The sequence below is a fragment of the Eumetopias jubatus genome, unplaced genomic scaffold, assembly GCF_037043125.1.
Source record: "Eumetopias jubatus isolate StellerSeaLion01/CBP00866 unplaced genomic scaffold, mEumJub1_p1.0 scaffold_4, whole genome shotgun sequence".
Taxonomy (NCBI): Eukaryota; Metazoa; Chordata; class Mammalia; order Carnivora; family Otariidae; genus Eumetopias; species Eumetopias jubatus.
In genome coordinates this window covers 117,656,842-117,680,131 of record NW_028274810.1, presented here as the reverse complement: position 1 = coordinate 117,680,131, position 23,290 = coordinate 117,656,842, and the positions used below count along the sequence as shown (strand labels likewise).

Genomic DNA, 23,290 nt, shown 5'->3' with positions numbered 1-23,290 from the left:
CATGGTTTGGAAGGACAAATACTGTTAAAATGTCTGTGCTTCTCAGAGGAATCTATACATTAAATGCAATCCCTATCAAAATACCATCAACTTTTTTTTTTAATAGAGCTGGAACAAATAATCCTAAAATTTGTATGGAACCAGGAAAGACTCCACGTAGCCAAAGGAATTTTGAAAAAGAACACCAGAGCTGGTGGCATCACGATGCCAGACTTCAAGCTCTAATACAAAGCTGTAATCATCAAGACAGTATGGATACTGGCACAAAAACAGACAGACACATAGATCAATGGAACAGAGTAGAGAGCCCAGAAATGGACCCTCAACTCTATGGTCAACTAATCTTTGACAAAGCAGGAAAGAATATCCAATGGAAAAAAGACGGTCTCTTCAACAAATGGTGTTGGGAAAATTGGACAGCCACATGCAGATGAATGAAACTGGACCATTTCCTTCCACCATACACAAAAATAGACTCAAAATGGATGAAAGACCTAAATGTGAGACAGGAATCCATCAGAATTCTAGAGAACACAGGCAGCATCTCTGTGACCTTAGCTGCAGCAACTTCTTGCTAGACACGTCTCCAAAGGCAAGGGAAACAAAGGTAAAAATGAACTATTGGGACTTCATCAAGATAAAAAGCTTTTGCACAGCAAAGGAAACAGGCAACAAAACCTAAAGACAACCTACAGAATGGGAAAAGATATTTGCAAATGTCTTATCAGATAAAGTGCTAGTATCCAAAATCTGTAAAGAACTTACCACACTCAATGCCCAGAGAACAAATAATCCAATCAAGACATGGGCAGAAGACATGAACAGCCATTTCTCCAAAGAAGACATACATATATATGGCCAATAGACACATGAAATAATGTTCAACATCACTGGGCATCAGGGAAATTAAAATCAAAACCACAGTGAGCTACCACTTCCTACCAGTCAGAATGGCTAAAATTAACAACTCAGGAAACAACGAGGATGTTGGTGAGAATGCACCCTGAAAGGGAACCATCTTAAACTGCTAGTGGGAATGCAAGCTGGTACAGGTACTCTGGAAAACAGTATGGAGGTTCCTCAAAAAGTTAAAAATAGAGCTACCCCATGACCCAGTAATTGTACTACTAGATACAAAGATACAAATGTAGTGATCTGAAGGGACACCTGCACCCCAATGTTTATAGCAGCAATGTCCACAATAGCCAAACTATGGAAAAAGCCCAGATGTCCATCGACAGATGAATAGCTATAGAAGAGGTGGTATATGTATACATACACACACGCGCACACACACACACACACACGCACACACACGCACGCACACACACGCACACACGCACACACACGCACACACACACACGCATGCACGCACACGCGCACACAGGAATATTACTCAGCCATCAAAAAAACAAAATCTTGCAATTTGTTAGGACATGGATGGAACTAGAGAGTATTTCTCAATCAGAGAAAGATAATTATGATTTCACTTGTGGAATTTAAAACAAAATGGGAGCATAGGGGAGGGGAGGGACAATAAAACAAGATGAAATCAGAGATGGAGACAAACCATAAGAGACTCTCAATCATAGGAAACAAACTGAGGAGAGAGAGGAAGTGGGTGGGAGGATGGGGTAATTAGGTGGTGGGCATGAAGGGGGCACATGACATATGAACCCTGGGTGTTACATACAACTGATGAATCACTGAACTCTACCTCTGAAACTAATAATACTATATGTTAATTAACTGATTTAAATTTAAAAAATAAAATATGAAAAAGAATTTTGAATACCAATTATGTGCTAAACATTTGGGAGGATATAGATAGAAGAAATATATGGTTTACTTGAAGTTAGACAACTTTACCTAATGCTGTAATTCAAGGCAGGTTTGTTCACATTTCTTCAGAAAACTAAGGATGGAAAATGGTTTGGTAAGAGCAAAATATTAAGTAGCCCATTTGGCTAGAATGTGTGGTAGTGTGGAGGAAGTCTGAGAAATTGCTTTAAAGTTAAAGTTGCAGCCAAATCATGGATGTAATTCTACAGTTGGTAGAGGTTTAATGTAATCTTTATCAAAGATGTGCTGTAGGATAAGTATTTCATCTGGCTTTAAAATGTAGGACACTTCAGAAATAACAGGTGGTTGCCAGCATTGTAGGCACAAGGGAAAGAATTTGACCTTGGATGGCAGCACAGGAATGGGAAGTAAACAGGATTAGATCACTGACTGACTCTATGGCTAACACAGAGAAGGGACAGATCAGAGGTCAGTTTTTCACCTGCATGTCATTAGGAGAATGGAAGAGGCCATGATAGAATTACTAAATTTAGGAGAAAAATCTGGTTATGGTTTCTTTGCTTCAAAACCAAAGTGGAAATACATTAGCTACCGAAATACTCTATTGCTCATTCAGCGTCAAATGGGAGTGGGCATTTTGGATATGGACTTTTTATTACTGATAATTTATCTCAAAGAGATGGAAGCATTTGTTTAACTGAAGCGTTACTTAATTTTTTTTTAAGATTTTATTATTTGACAGAGAGAGAGAGACAGTGAGGGAGGGAACACAAGCAGGGGGAGTGGGAGAAGGAGAAGCAGGCTTCTCACTGAGCAGGGAGCCCGATGCGGGGCTCGATCCCAGGGCCCCAGGATCATGACTGAGCTATCCAGTTGCCCCTGAAAAGTTACTTAATTTGAAATATTAAATGAAACAGATACTACGTTGAATTAACACACGTCTGTTATGTATGAGGTACTAGATACTAAGCTCTGTACATTCGAAGAAGTATTTGACCATGGCTGCCTGTCCTGGAGATTGCAACTAAGAGTTGGAGGCAGAAATAAAAAACACTGATTAAACTATAGTGTGATAGATAGATGCAGTGACAAACATGTGTACGGTATTTATACAACTAAAAGCAGAAAGCAAATCTCCTTTACCTGAATCTGATAAATCGGCTAGTTTCTTTCTCATAACGGAGGCAAATTATCCCTTCTTCATCTTCAAAAGATGCAAAATAAATTTTCGACACTACAGTGAGCTATGGTATCATAATTCTGTGGGTTCTGACCCAACAATCAAGTTAAATATTCTCCTAATACATGTTATTTTGAGTAGATAAGATTATATAGATGGAAAGTTTTTTGTATGCATATACACATTTTGTGTGGTTTGTACCAGAGGTTCAAACAGTCGGTTGCTTAGAGATGCCCAGTAAACGCTGGAGTAACTAGGAGACTTTTTATTTAGGTATTTCTCATTTACTTTTTTACTATTTTGGAAATATCCAAAAATCTCTGAGAAATGTGAGAATTGTTTTTGAGTATATAATATTGGAAAAACTCACATTAGTGTTTGTTTACAGGACCCACAGTGCTGGAAGTCTTTAATACTCTCCTAAAGCATCTGCGTCTCAGTGTTGAATTTGAAGCAAATGACTTACAGGGGGGATCTGTAGGCAGTGCTAACTTAAACTCAAGTTCCAAAGACAATGATGAGAAGATTGTGCAGAATGCTATCATCCAAACAATAGGTGAGTACGTTTCACTTTTCCAAACTATTATGTAAAACAGTGATTAAAAAAGCTCTTGCTGAAAGTTACTTGTCTCTTACAGTACGTGAGTCAAAGGTGAATGAATGATAGCTTAGACTTTTAAAAAACTTGATATTCTGAAACACACATAAGAATAGGACAAAGAACACTGTATACCCTTCACCCGGGTTCATCTATTAATATTTTATGCCATTTATTTTATCATTTATGTTGTCTCCTCTTCTCCCTCCCTCTCTCCATTTCTCTGTGTGCATGTATGTATGTGTGTACATATATGTGCATATATAAATATATACATGTATCCTCATTTTTTCCCTAAACCACTAGAGATTAAGTGCATATGCATCATGGCCCTTTACCACAGAGACTTTTTCCAAAGAATAAGATTCTTCCATAACCAGAATACAGTTATCAACATCAGTGAATTTAACATTGGCATATACGTTAATCAGACTTCCATATTTCAGTTTTGTCATTTGACCTATTCATGTCCTTTATTTTCTTTTTAAGATTTTATTTATTATTTATTTGACAGAAAGATAGCGAGAGCAGGAATTCCACAAGCAAGGGGAGTGGGAGAGGGAGAAGCAAGCTTCCCGCTGAGCAGGGAGCCCAATGTGGGGCTCGACATGACCTGAGCCGAAGGCAGACGCTTAACAACTGAGCCACCCAGGCGCCCCTAATCATGTCCTTTAGAGCATGTTTTTCCTTACATCCAGGATTCAGTCTAGGATCATAAATTGCATTTAGTTGTAATACTTCTTGAGTTCCTTTAGTCTGGAACATTTCAGTTCTGATATGGGAGTTTTTAAGAGCATACCACCCCCTTTTAAAAAAATTTTCTCCTTTGGGTTTGTCTGGTTGCTCATTCCTGGCTGGATACTACATAAGTGATAAAGTTCTTCTCAAGAGTATTGCATACAGAGAGGTATGCAGTGTACTTTTGCTTCTCATTGGTGATGTGAGTTTTGCTCACTCAAAGTGTTCTGTTTCTCTGTTGTACGGTTTCAGTTTTTATCCTTGCAAACAGTAAGCAGTCTCTGAGGATATGCTTTTAGACCATGCGGATGTTCTGCTCTTCACCCAAATCTCCCCCTGAATTTAGTAACCATTCATAATTCTCACCTGAACCTGTCTTTACCATAATGTTGCAAATGGATGGTTTTCGAACTCGGCACTCCCTCCACAGCTGTCAGGTGGCACTCTGTTCTGCGGTGAGCAGGAGTCCCTTTTTCTTCCCTGTGTATGTATGTAGGAATGCAGGTATTTATATCTTTATTATTGGTATGAGCTTATGGATTTATATTTTCATGCTTCATAATTCATTCTGTATTTATTATTATATTTTGGTGCTGAAATTGTCCCAGATTTGGCCATTGGGAACTCCCATCTTCTATGTCTTTGTAACATCCTCCCATTTCTTTTGAGTGCAACCTTACTGGTTTAAGTTGTTTCAGGCTCATTTTGTATTTCCTGTCCCAGCCATGGAATCTCATTTCTCAAAGTGCTGTGGTTTCTTTTACTGGGGAATGGCATTAGAAACCAAGTTGTGGGGACTGCTGCCTTGGGCTTTAATTTCATATGTTTATTTCTTAAAAACATGGTTAAAGTACAGTAAAAGGGTAAAGAACTTCCTTTAAAAAAAAAAGCCGTGAGAATTTTGGAGGTGCCGGAAATAAAGTGATCTGACTGTATTAAAGTAAAATATAAATTAAAGTAAGCAAACTCCTATTCTACTTTAACCTTCCCCTCCTGATATCTTTAGAATATCCAGATCATGTTTTAATGGAACTACATGATTGCTACAATATTTCAAAATAGAGTTGTATCCCTGGGGCTTAGTACCTAATTTCTAATGGTTGCTAATAGTTTCTGCTAAAAATAGAGTCATACATAAATTTATTTTGGAACCCAGTATATGTCTTTTATCTGGGTAATTTTCCTTTGTGTAGACTACTTATTTATAATAGTCCTCTGGAATATGTAATACAAAGTTTCTCTTTTTTATCTTCTTTCTAAAGTTCTATGGATATACCATATATGTATATATATGCATGATGCTTCAGCATTCAGCACTTACATATTGAATGTGTATATACAGCAGGCCCCATACTAGGATTTTGTGATGCATATGGCTCTCCCCTTGTGGATGTGTGTGGTTGATCTGCTTGGTGCCCAGTAAAAAGACAAAACATAATGGAAGTCCAATATTACCATGGAATCTCAGTATAGCAGAGACATTTTAGATATTCCTTAAAACAGTTAGATCTGTGTATGATAAACCTAACTTTTGGTGACTCTTACATTTATTTGGATTATTTGTGGATTTTTTGTGATATTTTAAGATAAATCAGCTATTCTTGTTTTCACAGAATTAATTTAAATTGCTTTCATGACTTCTAATTAATTCAGTGTTACTCTTTCACTTTAGAATATTTAATTTATTTTTTTCAAGTATTTTATTATAAAATATAGATATAATAGACTCAATAGTTCTGTGACATAACACTTTCCCAAAATAACATGTGAAAATGAAAACATGAGAGAAAAGAAATGCAGTGTGGCACAGTAAGATTTTTATTTAATCACACTTCTGATTTCCTCAGTATTTTCTTTTGGAAATTCTCAGTACTCTGGTAGTTACCAGCTCGTGTGGATATTGCTTTTGGACTAGGGAGCAGGGCTGCTGTGCCTTTGGCACTTGACAATACAAGGCTGTTGGCCAAATTATTATTATTATTTTTTTAAAGATTTTGTTTATTTATTTGACAGAGACACAGCGAGAGAGGGAACACAAGCAGGGGGAGTGGGAGAAGGAGAAGCAGGCTTCTGCTGAGCAGGGAGCCCAATGTGGGGCTCGATCCCAGGACGCCGGGATCATGACCTGAGTGGAAGGCAGACGCTTAACAACTGAACCACCCAGGCGCCCCGGCCAAATTCTTTTTTTACAGTAATGAAGAACATAGCTCCCTGCAATGTTCCCTCGTTCTTTCCAGTCAGGGGTGAGGGGGGCTCCTCAGCACTTCCACTTAGTGGTTCAAATACAAACAGTGGGTATAGAGAATTAATTCCTTTCAGGACTCTCTTCACAGTTGATTATGTTGGAAACTTATGCCCTTGTGGCAATGACTGGCTTGTTTGGAACAGAAAATCAGTGTCAAGTTATGCATGGTGATTAGCAACATACCTAATTGGGTTCTTGCAAAGTTGAAAGTACCTTCCAAGGAGGAAGGAAAGGGTAATAATAACATAGGCTTTGGAAATGAATAGCCCTCACCTCAGGCCTGTTAGCTGTGTAGTATTTGGTTTGAACTATTAACCTCTCTAATCTACATTTCCACAAGAAGCAACTGAGGTTAATAAGAAGTAGTATCTAGACTCATACAGTTATTTTGGTGATCCAAATACAAAGTAGTTTCTTAATCCCATAGATACTGCTTCTGAAGTGTTAGAATCATGTGCTTTACTTGGATTGCATAATGTTAAGATCATGAGATTTTTGATTCCTGAATGTGTGATAATGGGAAATGACTTTTATCCCCAAATCCAGTCAAGATAAGTAGAACAATTTGAGTTTGCATAGATTATTAATTCCAATCATAGAAGCTTAAGAGTTAAATTGAAAAAGTAATTTATTCTTAAAGAAATACTAAAAATGAGAAGGTTTTTGTAATGATTATATTGCATTTTGAGAAATGAACAAAACCAGCATGATTCAATACCTGTTCTGTTCTTTCAAAGAAACAACAAAGTTTGAATAAGTGATAATTAAATGTTTTAAGACTTCTAGACTAGAAAGTAAACCATCAAAGGCTACAAGCAGTTAAATTTAAAATATCCACAAGACCTAAGAGTATATATGAGAAGAATGACAAGTAAATAAGGTTTTGTGGGGTTTTTTTTTGCATTAGTTGAATAATAGATATTGAATTAACCCACTGGCTTAGACTGTAAACCTGGCTCATTGTAATGACATTCTACAATATTTCAGCAATTGAAGCCAAAGTAGTGACATAATTATTGACCTCTTTACCAAAATATGGCCTAATTACTGACTTCCTTACCAGAACAAGAATTTAGACTCACAATATGTGAACAGTTTCATCAAAAATACTACCAGAGGGTTTTTTTTTTTTCATTTTTCTAAAAGTCCAACTCATATTGATGGTTTGCCACTATAAACCATATGCAAAAGATTTTTAGACATTTATTGTTTTATCTAAGTATTAGTCTATTATGTACGTCTTCTACTATACATGAGTAAATGATTTTGAATAGAAGAAATTAGAATATCTTTGGAGTTTTGTTTTTTGAACTTTTTAAATTATGATACAGTTCAAATCACTGTGCCAGGTTCATTTCAGCTCCTTCACTGCCAAACCTGGGGGCAGGGACTGCTTTAGTATCTCTGTCTGTGATGACTGAGGTATAAAGATATCTGCTGCATTGAACTTTAAACTTCACATTATCCTTACTTTTCTTGATCTTGCCAGGTATGGCACCCTTTTACCTGGCCATGAGCAGAAAGTCCTTGATTTCTTCAGTTCCACCAGTCATGGTTACGAGGGGCACAGGGGAACACGCGGTCGGCACAGTAAGCAGCAGGAAGGGAGGACAGAAAAGGACTTTAGAGTTACATATATAACTTAAAGACATCATTTTACCACATATTGAAAGCTTTGGTTAAAAACATATTATGATTGAGTATTATGGAAAAATAACCTTTCCGATTTGTAAAATTTATCTTAACTTTATCTTAATATTTTCATAGGATTTTTTGGAAGTAACCTACCGGATTATCAGAGGTCAGAAATCATGATGTTCATTATGGGGAAAGTACCCGTTTTTGGAACATCCACCCATACTTTGGATATCAGTCAACTAGGGTACGCACATGTAGTTTTCCTGTGTTCTCAAACTATAAATTTTAATTATAATCTTGGGTTAAATTTCATCTTAAGGTTATATATAATATGTTTTATTTTTTTTTAATCATTGGTAATAAAAATCCTATGGAAATCATTGTGTTTTTTTTGCCACTACATTGCTAAGCAATTGTATCAACATTTCCTGATTTAGAATCAGTTTTCAGTATAATTATAAATTCTTAAATTTTCTATCTCTTATGTTGATTAGGTTGAAGGTTTATTTAGCACATAATGTAGGGTAAATCTTTAAGTTTCCTATAAAAATTTTAAGGATGAATGTCACTTTTGCCAGAATGTTGACTTATTCCTAGAATTCTAGAACTGAGAGTGATTTTAAAGATTATATGCTTTGGCTCCCTCATTTTATAGTTTGATTTGATTTTACAACATGCTAAAAGCTTTAGTTTGGAAATAGTTTTGTGTGTTTTTAATTTCATAAAGAAAGGATAGTCTGTCTTGATTTATATTTCTTTGACCACTAATAACCCTTTTCCATTTGCTAGCTTGTTTTTTTGATAGTCTGTTCGTATTTGCTTATTGATAAATGTTAAATAGATACTATGTTTGTCAATTATACTCATGGTAAATATATTCTTACAGTGTCTTTAAATTGGAGTTGTTTCATTGTGTGTGCATATGATTGAATTAAAAAGCTATTCGAATTTTTGTTTTTTTACATACAACTTTTTAATTCATATGAAATTGATGAGTATAGAGTGAGCCATGACTTAAGCTAGTATGGAAACAATCTATCTAATCAAAATGAATAGAGTTTTAAAATCAAGGAGTAATATAAGTAAATGAAATAATGTTAGTGTTAATAAGATAATGCCAGTATTTTGTATATCTTAGGGATTTGGGAACCAGGCGGATTCAGATAATGTTGCTGAGATCTTTACTTATGGTAAGCCATTTAAGATAAGTGAAGAATACACTTACATTATTGAAGAGGTTGAAAGAATAGCTTCACATTACCTGTTTTTTCTTATATTGTAAGAAACTATGTATGGTTAGTTTTTTCCTATGGCTTATTACTTAAATATTTTATTTTATTCTTTTACTGTTTATTTCTCACTTCTGTCATCTTATTTGATCTTCATAAGATTACATATACAGAGGATAGAAAGTATTGTGTTTAATACACAAAGGTGCCTGGGCCCAGAGACTTGGAATGGAAGGATTGGAAGAGGTTCACCAAGGTCAATAAGCTGAAGACTAGAACTTGGATGTGAAACCATGTTCTTTCTATAAATCATCTATTTCCTTCATACACTGACCAAATAATGACTTCTCATTTGGAAAATAATTCAGCTATAAATAGACAAAAGGGAAAAGCATACCTAAAATGTGAAGTCCTCTGGTTATTTTATATTAATTATATTCATCTTTGATTTAATTATATCTAGTATAATGCCAAGAATAAAGTAGGAGCTGATTATTTGGAATGTGTGTCCTTTCTAAATCTTTAAAAAACTTTAAAATTTGTTTTAGGACATCTTGATTATACATGATCCCTTAAAAAAGATTTTATTTGAGAGAGAGAGAGAGAGAGCATGACAGAGAATGAGCAAGCAGAGTATGGGGGGGTGGATGGAGGGCAGAGGGAGAAGCAGGCTCCCTGCTGAGTGGGGAGCCCAATGCGGGGCCCAACCCCAGGACCCCAAGACCATGACCTGAGCTGAAGGCAGATGCTTAACCAACTGAGCCACCTAGGCACCCCCCCCTTTTTTTTTAATATTTCATACGTAGGATTTTGTGTTTCATTTTTAATTCTGGTTGTGGTACTTGCTATACTGAAGTTTTAAATCTAATATAGCCAGATTTATCAATCCTTTCATATGTATTTTATTTGTATCTTAAGAACTTTTGCCTACTCTTATGAGCACATTTTGCTTATATTTTTTTGCAAAAGTTTTTAGAATTTGGCTTTCCAGAGCTAGATATTTGAAGTTTATTTTTGCATGTGGTGTGAGACTTGGGTATATTTTTAACTCTTCTAGGCGGGTGGCAATGGTCCTAACCAATTTCCTTGTTCACTTATAAAATCACCTCCATCCTGTAATAAGTGCCCAAATGTAAATACCCATATTCGCTTGTAATCCTGACTATAAATAGAGACTCCCCACATGAAATTTCTTTTGTTTCTAAGCCTTTTAATTAAACAAATACCCTGAGTAAATCATCTTGTCTCTAATCCTAATGGTACCAGAGTCACCTGAATGAATGTCTGTGTGGTATAGTTGAAATGCTTAATAGCATTTTAAGTGTATGTTCTTTAAAACGTTTAAATTTAGAGGATAGGGATATATTCAGAAATGTCAAATCAAGTAATGAATAAAGTACAGCTGTCCAAAATAAAAATGTATTCCTGTTAACCTAAAATGCTTACTTTAAAATAAAAGAATAATTTGACAATTTTTGAAATTTTCAGGTCTTACCTGTACTGTACTATTGCTACCTAATACCTTGTATCCATCTAGTACTGACTACCTATCCCACAGATTCTTGATCTCTCTGAGCCTCTTTTCTGTTAAAAATGGGGATACACACTGATGTCCGCCTCATAAGGTTGTGGTGAAAAGGAAGTTAATATTCACACAGTACTTAGACTTGTGCCTGGCACATAGTAAATATGTGTTTTTATTAACTTTATTCTCTTTATTATGATGTTTCTGAAAATTCATTAAAATCGTCATTACGTTTTTTTAAAGATTTATTTATTTTATTATTTATTCTTTTAAATTTTTTATTGTTATGTTAATCACCATACATTACATCATTAGCTTTTGATGTAGTGTTCCATGATAGATTGTTTGTGCATAACACCCAGTGCTCCACGCAGAACGTGCCCTCTTTAATACCCATCACCAGGCTAACCCATCCCCCCACCCCCCTCCCCTCTAGAACCCTCAGTTTGTTTTTCAGAGTCCATCCTCTCTCATGGTTCGTCTCTCCCTCCAACTTACTCCCCTTCATTCTTCCCCTCCTGCTATCTTCTTTTTTTTTTTTTCTTAACATATATTGCATTGTTTCAGAGGTACAGATCTGTGATTCAACAGTCTTGCACAATTCACAGCGCTCACCATAGCACATACCCTACCCATTGTCTATCACCCAGCCACCCCATACCTCCCGCCCCCCACCACTCCAGCAACCCTCAGTTTGTTTCCTGAGATTAAGAATTCCTCATATCAGTGAGGTCATATGATACATGTCTTTCTCTGATTGACTTATTTCACTCAGCATAACACCCTCCAGTTCCATCCACGTCACTGCAAATGGCAAGATCTCATTCCTTTTGATGGCTGCATAATATTCCATTGTGTATATATATATATATATATATATATATATATACGACATCTTCTTTATCCATTCATCTGTCGATGGACATCTTGACTCTTTCCACAGTTTGGCTATTGTGGACATTGCTGCTATAAACATCGGGGTGCACGTACCCCTTCAGATCCCTACATTTGTATCTTTTGGGTAAATACCCAGTAGTGCAATTGCTGGATCGTATGGTAGCTCTATTTTCAACTGTTTGACGAACCTCCATACTGTTTTCCAGAGTGGCTGCACCAGCCTGCATTCCCACCAACAGTGTAGGAGGGTTCCCCTTTCTCCGCATCCCCGCCAACATCTGTCGTTTCCTGACTTGTTCATTTTAGCCATTCTGACTGGTGTGAGGTGGTATCGCATGGAGGTTTTGATTTGGATTTCCCTGATGCCGAGCGATGTTGAGCACTTTTTCATGTGTCTGTTGGCCATTTGGATGTCTTTGGCAAAATGCGTGTTCATGTCTTCTGCCCATTTCTTGATTGATTATTTGTTCTTTGGGTGTTGAGTTTGATAAGTTCTTTATAGATTTTGGATACTAGCCCTTTATCTGATATGTCATTTGCAAATATTTTCTCCCATTCTGTCGGTCGTCTTTTGGTTTTGTGGATTGTTTCTTTTGCTGTGCAAAAGCTTTTTATCTTGATGAAATCCAAATAGTTCATTTTTGCCCTTGCATCCCTTGCCTTTGGTGATGTTTCTAGGAAGAAGTTGCTGTGGCTGAGGTCGAAGAGGTTGCTGCCTGTGTTCTCCTTTAGGATTCTGATGGACTCCTGTGTCACGTTTAGGTCTTTCAACCATTTGGAGTCTATTTTTGTGTGTGGTGTAAGGAAATGGTCCAGTTTCATTCTTTTGCATGTGGCTGTCCAATTTTCCCAACACCATTTGTTGAAGAGACTTTTTTCCATTGGACATTCTTTCCTGCTTTCTCAAAGATGAGTTGACCATAGAGTTGAGGGTCCATTTCTGGGCTCTCTGTTCTATTCCATTGATCTATGTGTTTGTTTTTGTGCCAGTACCATACTGTCTTGATGATGACAGCTTTGTAATAGAGCTGGAAGTCTGGAATTGTGATGCCACCAGCTTTGCTTTTCTTTTTCAATATTCCTCTGGCTATTCGGGGTCTCTTCTGGTTCCATACAAATTTTAGGATTATTTGTTCCATTTCTTTGATAAAAGCGGATGGTATTTTGATGGGGATTGCATTGAATGTGTAGACTGCTCTAGGTAGCATTGACATCTTCACAATGTTTGTTCTTCCAATCCATGAGCATGGAACGTTTTTCCATTTCTTTGTGTCTTCTTCAATTTCTTTCATGAGTATTTTATAGTTTTATGAGTACAGATCCTTTGCCTCTTTGGTTAAATTTATTCCTAGGTATCTTATGGTTTTGGGTGCAGTTGTAAATGGGATCGACTCCTTGATTTGTCTCTCTTCTGTCTTGTTGTTGGGGTATAGGAATGCCACTGATTTCTGTGCACTGATTTTATATCTTGCTACTTTACTGAATTGCTGTATGAGTTCTAGCAGTTTTGGGGTGGAGTCTTTTGGGTTTTCCACATACAATATCATATCATCTGCAAAGAGTGAGAGTTTGACTTCCTCTTTGCCGATTTGGATGCCTTTGATTTCTTTTTGTTGTCTGATTGCTGTGGCTAGGACTTCTAATACTGTGTTGAATAGCAGTGGTGAGGGTGGACATCCCTGCCGTGTTCCTGACCTTAGGGGAAAAGCTCTCAGCTTTTCCCCATTGAGAATGATATTCGCTGTAGGTTTTCCATAGATGGCTTTTATGATATTGAGGTATGTACCCTCTATCCCTATACTCTGAAGAGTTTTGATCAAGAAAGGATGCTGTACTTTGTCAAATGCTTTTTCTGCATCTATTGAGAGGATCAAAGGATTCTTGTTCTTTCTTTTGTTAATGTATTGTATCACGTTGATTGATTTGCGGATGTTGAACCAACCTTGCAGCCCAGGGATAAATCCCACTTGGTCGTGGTAAATAATCCTTTTAATGTACTGTTGGTTCCTATTGGCTAGTATTTTGGTGAGAATTTTTGCATCCATTTTCATCAAGGATATTGGTCTGTAATTCTCCTTTTTGATGGGGTCTTTGTCTGGTTTTGGGATCAAGGTAACGGTGGCCTCATAAAACGAGTTTGGAAGTTTTCCTTCCATTTCTATTTTTTGGAACAGTTTCAGGAGAATAGGTATTAATTCTTCTTTAATTGTCTGATAGAATTCCCCTGGGAAGCCATCTGGCCCCGGGCTTTTCTTGGGAGATTTTTGATGACTGCTTCAATTTTCTTAGTGGTTATAGGTCTGTTCAGGTTTTCTATTTCTTCCTGGTTCAATTTTGGTAATTGATACCTCTCTACGAATGCATCCAGTTCTTCCAGGTTATCTACTTTTCTGGCATAGAGTTGCTCATATGTTCTTATAATTGTTTGTATTTCTTTGGTGTTGGTTGTGATCTCTCCTCTTTCATTCATGATTTTGTTGATTTGGATCATTTTTCTTTTGGATAAGTCTGGCCAGGGGTTTATCAATCTTGTTAAGTCTTTCAAAGAACCAGCTCCTATTTTCCTTGATCTGTTCTACTTTTCTTTTGGTTTTTATTTCATTGATTTCTGCTCTGATCTTGATTATTTCTTTTCTCCTGCTGGGTTTAGGCTTTATTTTCTGTTTTTTCTCTAGCTCCTTTAGGTGTAGGGTTAGGTTGTGTATTTGAGACCTTTCTTGTTTCTTGAGAAAGGCTTGTATTGCTATATACTTTCCTCTCAGGACTGCCTTTGCTGTATCCCAAAGATTTTGAACAGTTGTGTTTTCATTTTCATTGGTTTCCATGAATTTTTTTAATTCTTCTTTAATTTCCTGGTTGACCCATTCATTCTTTAGTAGGATGCTCTTTAGCCTCCATGTATTTGAGTTCTTTCTGACTTTCCTCTTGTGATTGAGTTCTAGTTTCAAAGCATTGTGGTCTGAAAATATGCAGGGAATCATCCCAATCTTTTGGTACCGGTTGAGACCTGATTTGTGACCTAGGATGTGATCAATTCTGGAGAATGTTCCATGGGCACTAGAGAAGAATGTGTATTCTGTTGATTTGGGATGGAATGTTCTGAATATGTCTGTGAAGTCCATTTGGTCCAGTGTTTCATTTAAAGTCTTTATTTCCTTGTCGACCTTTTGCTTTGATGATCTGTCCATTTCAGTCAGGGGGGTGTTAAAGTCCCCCACTATTATTGTATTGTTGTCAATGTGTTTCTTCGCTTTTGTTATTAATTGCCTTATAAAATTGGCTGCTTCCATGTTAGGGGCATAGATATTTACAATTGTTAGATCTTCTTGTTGGATATACCCTTTAAGTAGGATATAGTGTCCTTCTTCATCTCTTATTACAGTGTTTGTTTTAAAATCTAATTTGTCTGATAGAAAGATTGCTACCCCAGCTTTCTTTTGGTGTCCATTAGCATGGTAAATGGTTTTCCACCCCCTCACTTTCAATGTGGGGGTGTCTTTGGGTCTAAAATGAGTCTCTTGCTGACAGCATATTGATGGGTCTTGTTTTTTAATCCAATGTGATAGCCTGTATCTTTTGATTGGGGCATTTAGCCCATTTACATTCAGAGTAACTATTGAAAGATATGAATTTAGTGCCATTGTATTGCCTGTAAGGTGACTGTATATTGTCTGTGTTCCTTTCTGATCTCTGTTGCTTTTAGGCTCTCTCTTTGCTTAGAGGACCCCTTTCAATATTTCTTGCAGGGCTGGTTTCGTGTTTGCAAATTCCTTTCATTTTTGTTTGTCCTGGAAGCTTTTTATCTCTCCTTCAATTTTCAATGACAGCCTAGCTGGATATAGTATTCTTGGCTGCATATTTTTCTCATTTAGTGCTCTGAAGATATCATGCCAGTCCTTTCTGGCCTGCCAGGTCTCTGTGGATAGGTCTGTTGCCAATCTAATGTTTCTACCATTGTAGGTTACAGATCTCTAATCCCGAGCTGCTTTCAGGATTTTCTGTTTGTCTCTGAGACTCGTAAGTTTTACTATTAGTTGTTGGGGTGTTGACCTATTTTTATTGATTTTGAGAGGCGTTCTCTGTGCCTCCTGGATTTTGATGCCTGTTTCCTTCCCCACATTAGGGAAGTTCTCTGCTATAATTTCCTCCAATATACCTTCTGCCCCTCTCCCTCTTTCTTCTTATTCTGCTAGCCCAATTATTCTAATGTTGTTTTGTGTTATCATATCGCTTATCTCTCGAATTCTGCCCTTGTGATCCTGTAGGTGTTTCTCTCTTTTTCTCAGCCTCTTTATTTTCCATCATTTGGTCTTCTATATCGCTGATTCTCTCTTCTGCCTCATTTATCCTAGCAGTTACTGCCTCCATTTTTGATTGCACCTCATTAATAGCTTTTTTGATTTCGACTTGGTTAGATTTTAGTTCTTTTATTTCTCCAGAAAGGGTTTCTCTAATAACTTCCACGCTTTTTTCAAGCCCAGCTAGTATCTTTAAAGTCATGATTCTGAGCTCTAGGTCCGATATCGTACTAATAATCCATATTGAGTAGGTCCCTGGCAGACGGTACTACCTCTTGTTCTTTTTGCTGAGGTGACTTTTTTCATCTTGTCATTTTGTCCAGAGGATAATAGATGAATGAGAGAACAAAATGCTAACAGGTTAACAACGTCCCCAGCAAATATACTCTATACAAATCAGAAAAGACCTGAAACCAGGGGAAAAGAAAGGGAAAGAAAGGAAAAAGAAAGAGGAGAAAAAAAAAGAAAAAGAAAAAGATAAAAACAAACAAAAACAGAACAAAACAAGAAAACCAGAATATGATCAAATACGATCAGGTTAGTGCATAGATCAGTGCCACACACTGGATTTTGGGCGTATTTTGGTCTGTTAGAAGAAAGTGCCTCCTAAAATCTTAAAGGAAGAAAGACATATATGTACAAAATAAGGGTTGATGCAATGAAGGGATGGAAGATCGATGTAAAGATGAAAATTATAAAAGATTTTATAAAAGGAATTGATAAGTTGTTTGAAAAAAGAAAGAAGATTTTAAAAAAAGAAGGGAGAGAATGTGATCCGGCAGGAGACTAGAACAAAGCCATACACCAGTGATTTAGGTATATTTTGATCTGTTATAAGAAACTGTAACTCAAAATTTTAAAGAGAACAACTTATATATATATGCCAAAAATAAGGGTAACTACTATGAAGGGATAAAATATGACTCTAAAAAAGAAAAATAAAAATTTTTTTAAAAGCATTGATAAGATGTTGGCTGAAAAAGGGAAAAAGAAAAATTAAAAAAAAAACAGTTAAATTAACTTTGAAAAACTAATGAATCATGGTAAAAAAGCCATGAATTCTATGTGCAGTATTCCCGTAGCGCTGGAGTTCTCCCGTTCTCCTTGATTGGTAAAGTTGGTCTTGGCTTGCTGGCTGTTCGAGCTGATCTTCTGGGGGAGGGGCCTGTTGCCGTGGTTCGCAAATGTCTTTGCCGGAGGCGGAATTGCCCTGCCCTTGTCTTCCAGGCTAAGCAATCTGCTCGGGTTTGCTCTCGGGTGCTTTTCTTCCCTGCAAGCTCTCTGTACAGCTTTGGAGGACCAGAGTGAAAATGGTGGCCTCCCAATCTCCGCCTGAAGGCGCCGAGAACTTGGGGCCCCGCTCCTCAGTGCGCCCCCAGAGAAAAGCAGTTACTCCCGTGTCCCCGGTCTCCGGCCACACTCCGCGCTCACCCGGCCTGTGACCGAGTGTTTCTATCTCTGGCACCCGACCCCGTGTGGAGTCTCCAAACCCAGCAGATCCCTGCGGTGCGCTCCCGCGCCGCTCCTCCCGGGGGAGGAAGGGGAGTGTCCCCGGATCTGCCGCTTGTTGGGTCCCTGCTGGAGGAGCAGTGGCCCGACTGGGCCGCGGATCACAGTTTATGGCAACCCCGAGCTGAGAGCCCGCGCCTCGGCTCCGTCTCTGCAGCCGGCTTCCCCGCTCTGATACCTGGGAGCTCTGGCGCACTCAGGCACCCCCGGTCTTTCTGTGACCCCGAGGGTCCTGAGACCACACTGTCCCGCGAGGGTTCCACCTCCCGCTTCTCCACTGGAGCGACGTCCCTCCGCGGTGCCAGCTTCTTAAGTTCCAATTTTGTGCTCCGCGGCTCTAGTACTTGCCAGAAGCGGCCGACGGAGGTCCCCTCCCCCGCCGTCTATCCTCCCGAATATCGCCTCGGATTCACTTCTCCGCACGTCCTACCTTCCAGAAAGTGGTCACTTCTCTGTTCAGAGAGTTGTTGCTACTCTCCTCTTTGATCTCCTGTTGAGTTCATAGGTGTTGAGAACGTCTGATCCCTATTCAGCTGAATTCCTGGGACCAGACGAAACCCAGGTCTCTACTCCTCCGCTGTCTTGCTCCGCCCCCTTTATTTATTTGTTTTAGAGGAAGAGCACTGGGTGGGGAGGGCAGGAGGAGGAGGACAGGGAGGGAGAATCTTAAGCAGATTCCACACTGAGCATGGAGCCTCACGTGGGGCTCGATCTCATGACCTGAGAGGAAACCAGGAGTTGGACACTTAACACGGCAGCATCCCCCAGGTGCCCCCAATATCCTCATTACCTTATAAATTTCCTTTTTGTTTTTCATTCAGGCTTATATTCATACTTGCTGTTTCCCTAAGCTTGTGTTTATAAAACGGTTTGAGAGTGCGCCTGGGTGGCTCAGTTGGTTAAACGACTGCCTTCGGCTCAGGTCATGATCCTGGAGTCCTGGGATCGAGTCCCGCATCGGGCTCCCTGCTCGGCGGGGAGTAGGCTTCTCCCTCTGACCCTTCCTCCTTTCATGTGCTCTCTCTCTGTCTCATTCTCTCTTTTTCAAATAAATAATAAATAAATAAACAAACGGTTTGAGAATTTTACCGAAGAAGGACTCATGACAAAGGTTTTTTTTTTTGTTTCCTCGTTTTTCCTCCCTATAATCAGGTAACCTCTGGATACAAAGCAAAGACAATTGTTACTGCACTGCCTGGATCTTTTCTGGATCCTTTGTTATCACCATCCCTCATGGAAGACTATGAACTGAGACAGTTAGTCTTGGAAGTAATGCATAATCTCATGGATCGGCATGACAATAGGGCAAAACTTCGAGGGATCAGGTATTGGGCCATTTTGAAATAGGCTTAGTGATAATGTTTTTAAGTTCCCACTTTAATGTATTCAAGTATTGTGATTTTTTTAATCTATGATTTGTAAGTTTTATTAATTCAAAGTTTTATTTAATTGGTATTAGACAATTTAATTATTATATTTAAGATAGCAAATATTTGAAGGTCATTTAATGTAGTTTCAGAGATCTCATCTACTAGTAGTTACTAGTAACATGAATTTTATTTTGGTTTTGCTTTAAACTTAGGAATGACAGGAGTCAAGATGAATTTATGAATTCCCCTTAATTGAGCTTGGTAATTCAGTAGTATCATTACATATAGGCTTATTTCAAATGTTCACTACAATGTGTTAAATAGTTCAAACTCCTAAGTATAACTCTGATTTTCCTAAGAAGACATGATAGTATAATTAAATGTGCTATTCATTAAAAATTATGTTGTCTCTAGAATAATACCAGATGTAGCTGACCTAAAGATAAAAAGAGAAAAAATTTGTAGACAAGACACAAGTTTCATGAAAAAGGTAAGATTTTCTTAAAAACAATGCATGATATAAGTTATAGCTGTTCGAATTGTTAGGGAGTTTTATATTGATCCTATGACTTTAAAAGGAAGCCATTGAATTTTGGTGAGTTGGAAATCTCAGGTTGCCATCTTTAGCCTTCCCACATTACCGCAACCTTCTTGATGGTGTCTTTTCCAGGCCGTGTTTAAGCATTGGTGGATGCTGCAGTAGTTCTGAATTCTGCATTTGAGTAAAATGTCTCCCTGTAATTTCTGTCCTGCACTCCTCTCCACCCCAGGCACACACACTGATTCCACTTTTAATGTTTTAATGGCTTCAAGTTTTTGAAAATACTTATTACCATTGAATAAATAAATATAATGAGGGTTTTATGTTTTTACTTTGTATTTGGCATTGTTATGCCATTATTTGGGATATAAGGATGAGGTAGGCAGGATCACTGTCTGCCCTTAAACGTAATATGTTACCAGATTTTCATTATGATCAGTTGAATTTTGTATGTCTATTGGCAAGTGGCTGAATTTAGAAAATAGTGACACCTATATTGAATAATCTTCCTGTGTATTCTTTATCCAAAGCTTGAGCACTTAGTATTTGCCAGCTTCTGAGCTCAACATTGAGAGGTACAGTAGTATCCATGACACACGTGCCGTCTGGCCTCAAGATAATCCCAGTCTTGGTGGATAAGTGAGCCTTGGTGTGTAGAGGTGCAGGGAACAACAGACAGAGAGAGCCCGTAGGAAGATAGGTGCAGATATCTGTAATCCATGTGCTTCTTTGGCTCCTTACTGCAGCATGCTTTGTCCCTGTCACTCTTATTTTGCTGTCTCTGTTACTGTTGATTGCTGTGTTTCAAGTCAGTGTCCCCACAGTTTAAAAACTTCATTTGAAAAATGATTTCTAAAATAACAGTTACTAAGTTAATGTGAATAAAAGTAATTCTTTAAGTTGGGCTCTATTTTGTATGAAAAAAGTTGTTAATAAGTAGGGCAAAGGCATTAGCTCTCTCCAACTTTTACTTTTTTCAGTATTTCCTTATATCATCCAGTTAATGAAAGAAATTGTTTCTCATAACGGAAGAACTTTTAATCATGATTAATAGAATGAATTTTGAAAACTCACTGATAACTTTCAGGTGTTGACTTCATATAATATTAAGAAATGCTGAATTTGGGGACTGGATTCATTTTATTTTATCTGGTATGACAGTGATAGAAATAATCCTTCTCTTTCCTTAATTTTGCTAGCCAACTAATTTTGAAAGGGTCCAGTTGAACCAAAAGATTGGACTATTGTTCCATGTTAAATTTTGAATTCTTAAAGTTGTTCTCTGAATTAGTTATCCTTCGATTTTATAATTTAAAATAACTGGCTAAGCATTTGTTACTGTTAGTATAAACCACTTCTTTTTAGTATATTTTTCTTTTGGTTCAATCTGTTCACTTTTTTTTAATCAAATTTTATTTTTACAGTTGGACACCCTTTTTCATTTACCTTCCAATTTATCCTATCAGTCAAAATGCTGTTTGGTTTTCTTAGGCAGCTTTATCTGGCACCTTATGGAAATTCCAGCAAAGACCTAAAGAAAAAAAAGTTGGAGTTCTGTAGTCAGGGGATGATGGACTGCCCTTTGGATATTACTACCCAGCCTAAAACTGCTCCATCTGAATTTTTTAGGGACATTGTAGATATTGGGTTGATGTTTGAAAGACTGTCCTGGGGCAAGAGGCCCTCACAGTTTACCCTGGGAGGTGCTCCTTCACTTCTTCTTTCCTAATGAAGCTGTACTTGCAGACACAAGGAAAAGCCACTGCCACTCAGTATCTAGTGTCTCACCAGGCAGGGCTCCTCTCCTAAAGCTATAATCCTGGCAGACTGTCACCAGATGAAAGAGCTCTTGTTAATGGTTTCAGCAATTCAAGGAATCACTTAGCAAAAAAAGTACCAATTGTTGCGAAATACAAAATGCACTGACGTTATTTAATTACTCTGAAGTGAACAACAGTGTAGGCCCCCCACATGCCCAGCCTGTCCACAGCTCCGTGTCGTCCACAGCAGGTAGCAGTCCCTGTGCTTTTATGAAAATGGATTCCTTGCTTTGTTTTCTTTGCAGGTTGCCACCTAAGTGAACATCTTTCGATTCCTGAACAATACAGTGTAGTTTTGTCAGTTTTTGTATTTTGAGTGTAAGGAACCACTTGTTACATATTCTTTTATGTTTTCTTTCATTTAACTCTACTTTGGTAAAATTCATTCATATGTGTAGCTGTATGGTGTTGCATAACAGGAATATACCACAACTTATCTTTTCTCCTGTTGGGGCATTTGAATTGTTGCAGACAGAGCTGCTGTGAACATTCTTGTACACGTAGTATACCGCATGTAACTCCCATTTCTCTAAGGCCTGTAGGAGAGGCATTGCCAAGTAATGGGTTCTTCAGGTTTATTAGACAATTCCAGACCACTTTGTGAAGTCATCACACCAACTTAAACTGTGTTATTATAGTTACATAATGTTAGATTTTAATGTTGTCTAACCTGATGGGTACATAATAGGTATAATATCAACTTGAATTACTTAAGGAACCTGATGTCAAAACTCCCATGTGTGCAAGCTTTAATGTTAATGATGTTTAGGAACCATAGGATTCAAGAATAGAGTTGGAGAGGGCCCAATATATAGACTGTTGTTGCACACCCAAGTGTAGAACCATTTGAGAGAAGCAGAATCTGGATTCAGAAGACTGTGTTGGTCTTGTTCAGTCCTTTCCCCTAAAATGAATAGTCAGATGAACCTGCTGAGAAATAGGCCTGGGATGTTAAGCTAAAGTCCCTCCACATATAAGTGAATAGGCCCCTAGTCTTAACCCTGTCTGCATATTAGAATCACCTGGGGTGGGGCGCCTGGGTGGCTCAGTCGTTAAGTGTCTGCCTTCGGCTCAGGTCATGATCCCAGGGTCCTGGGATCGAGCCCCGCATCGGGCTCCCTGCTCAGAGGGAAGCCTGCTTCTCCCTCTCCCACTCCCCCTGCTTATGTTCCCTCTCTCGCTATGTCTCTGTCAAATAAATAAATAAATAAAATCTTGGGGGAAAAAAAAAGAATCACCTGGGGAGCTTTATGCTTCAAAAATATTTGGGCGTCTCCACTAACCAGCTAAATCATATTGGGGGTGGGCAGTGGGGAGGGTAGAAGCATGGTGGTCATTCCAGTTTCTCAATGATTGTAGCTTACAGTTAGTGTTGAAAACCAGTGCAACAGGTTGAGCTAATTACCACATAGTAATTAACCACATAGTCACATAGTGACTTTAAATGGGGAACACACTCAATTTCTGTTAGCCTCTCACTTAGCAGCTGGACCTATACTCAGGAATGCTTTAGATAGGAAAAGCTTTTCCATTCTGTATTCACATATTTAGATTAGTTTGGTTTAGGGGGAAACCTTTTGCAGTCCCTGGAGTGTTTCTGTAACCTCTCCCTTGTATAAGGCTAATAGGCTTGCCTTTGGTCACTCCATGCCAAAGTGTAGTAGAACCTGCAGATGCTCTTCCTTGGACAGCTCCTAACCCACCTCACAGGAGATTGCCTCCAAAGGCAAGAAAGCCTGAGTACATTTCCCCTTAGCCAAACGTTTTTTTCTTTTCTTTTTTTTTTTTTAAATCATTGCCAAGGCTATATTGCAGAAGTATCTCCCATAACTCTGCCAGCCATTTCAGCCTTTTCCCGAATCAGTCTATAATTTGCTTTTGTCTTTTCAGATTATCACT

At 38.1% G+C, this 23,290-nt stretch overlaps 1 protein-coding gene and 1 pseudogene across 2 annotated transcripts in view; one reads left to right on the top strand and one right to left on the bottom strand.

Annotated features, from left to right (window-relative positions):
• Positions 1 to 23,290, top strand: part of EFR3A (EFR3 homolog A) — a 112,869-nt gene that overhangs the window by 63,381 nt on the left and 26,198 nt on the right. For both annotated transcript variants that reach the window (XM_028105612.2, XM_088022759.1), the window contains exons 10-14: positions 3,372 to 3,539; positions 8,332 to 8,446; positions 9,341 to 9,392; positions 18,813 to 18,985; positions 19,445 to 19,520. In XM_028105612.2, the coding sequence (XP_027961413.1) occupies positions 3,372 to 3,539; positions 8,332 to 8,446; positions 9,341 to 9,392; positions 18,813 to 18,985; positions 19,445 to 19,520 (584 nt within the window). The remainder of the gene's footprint in view (positions 1 to 3,371; positions 3,540 to 8,331; positions 8,447 to 9,340; positions 9,393 to 18,812; positions 18,986 to 19,444; positions 19,521 to 23,290) is intronic.
• On the bottom strand, positions 7,916 to 8,117 carry LOC114211122 (large ribosomal subunit protein eL38 pseudogene; annotated as a pseudogene).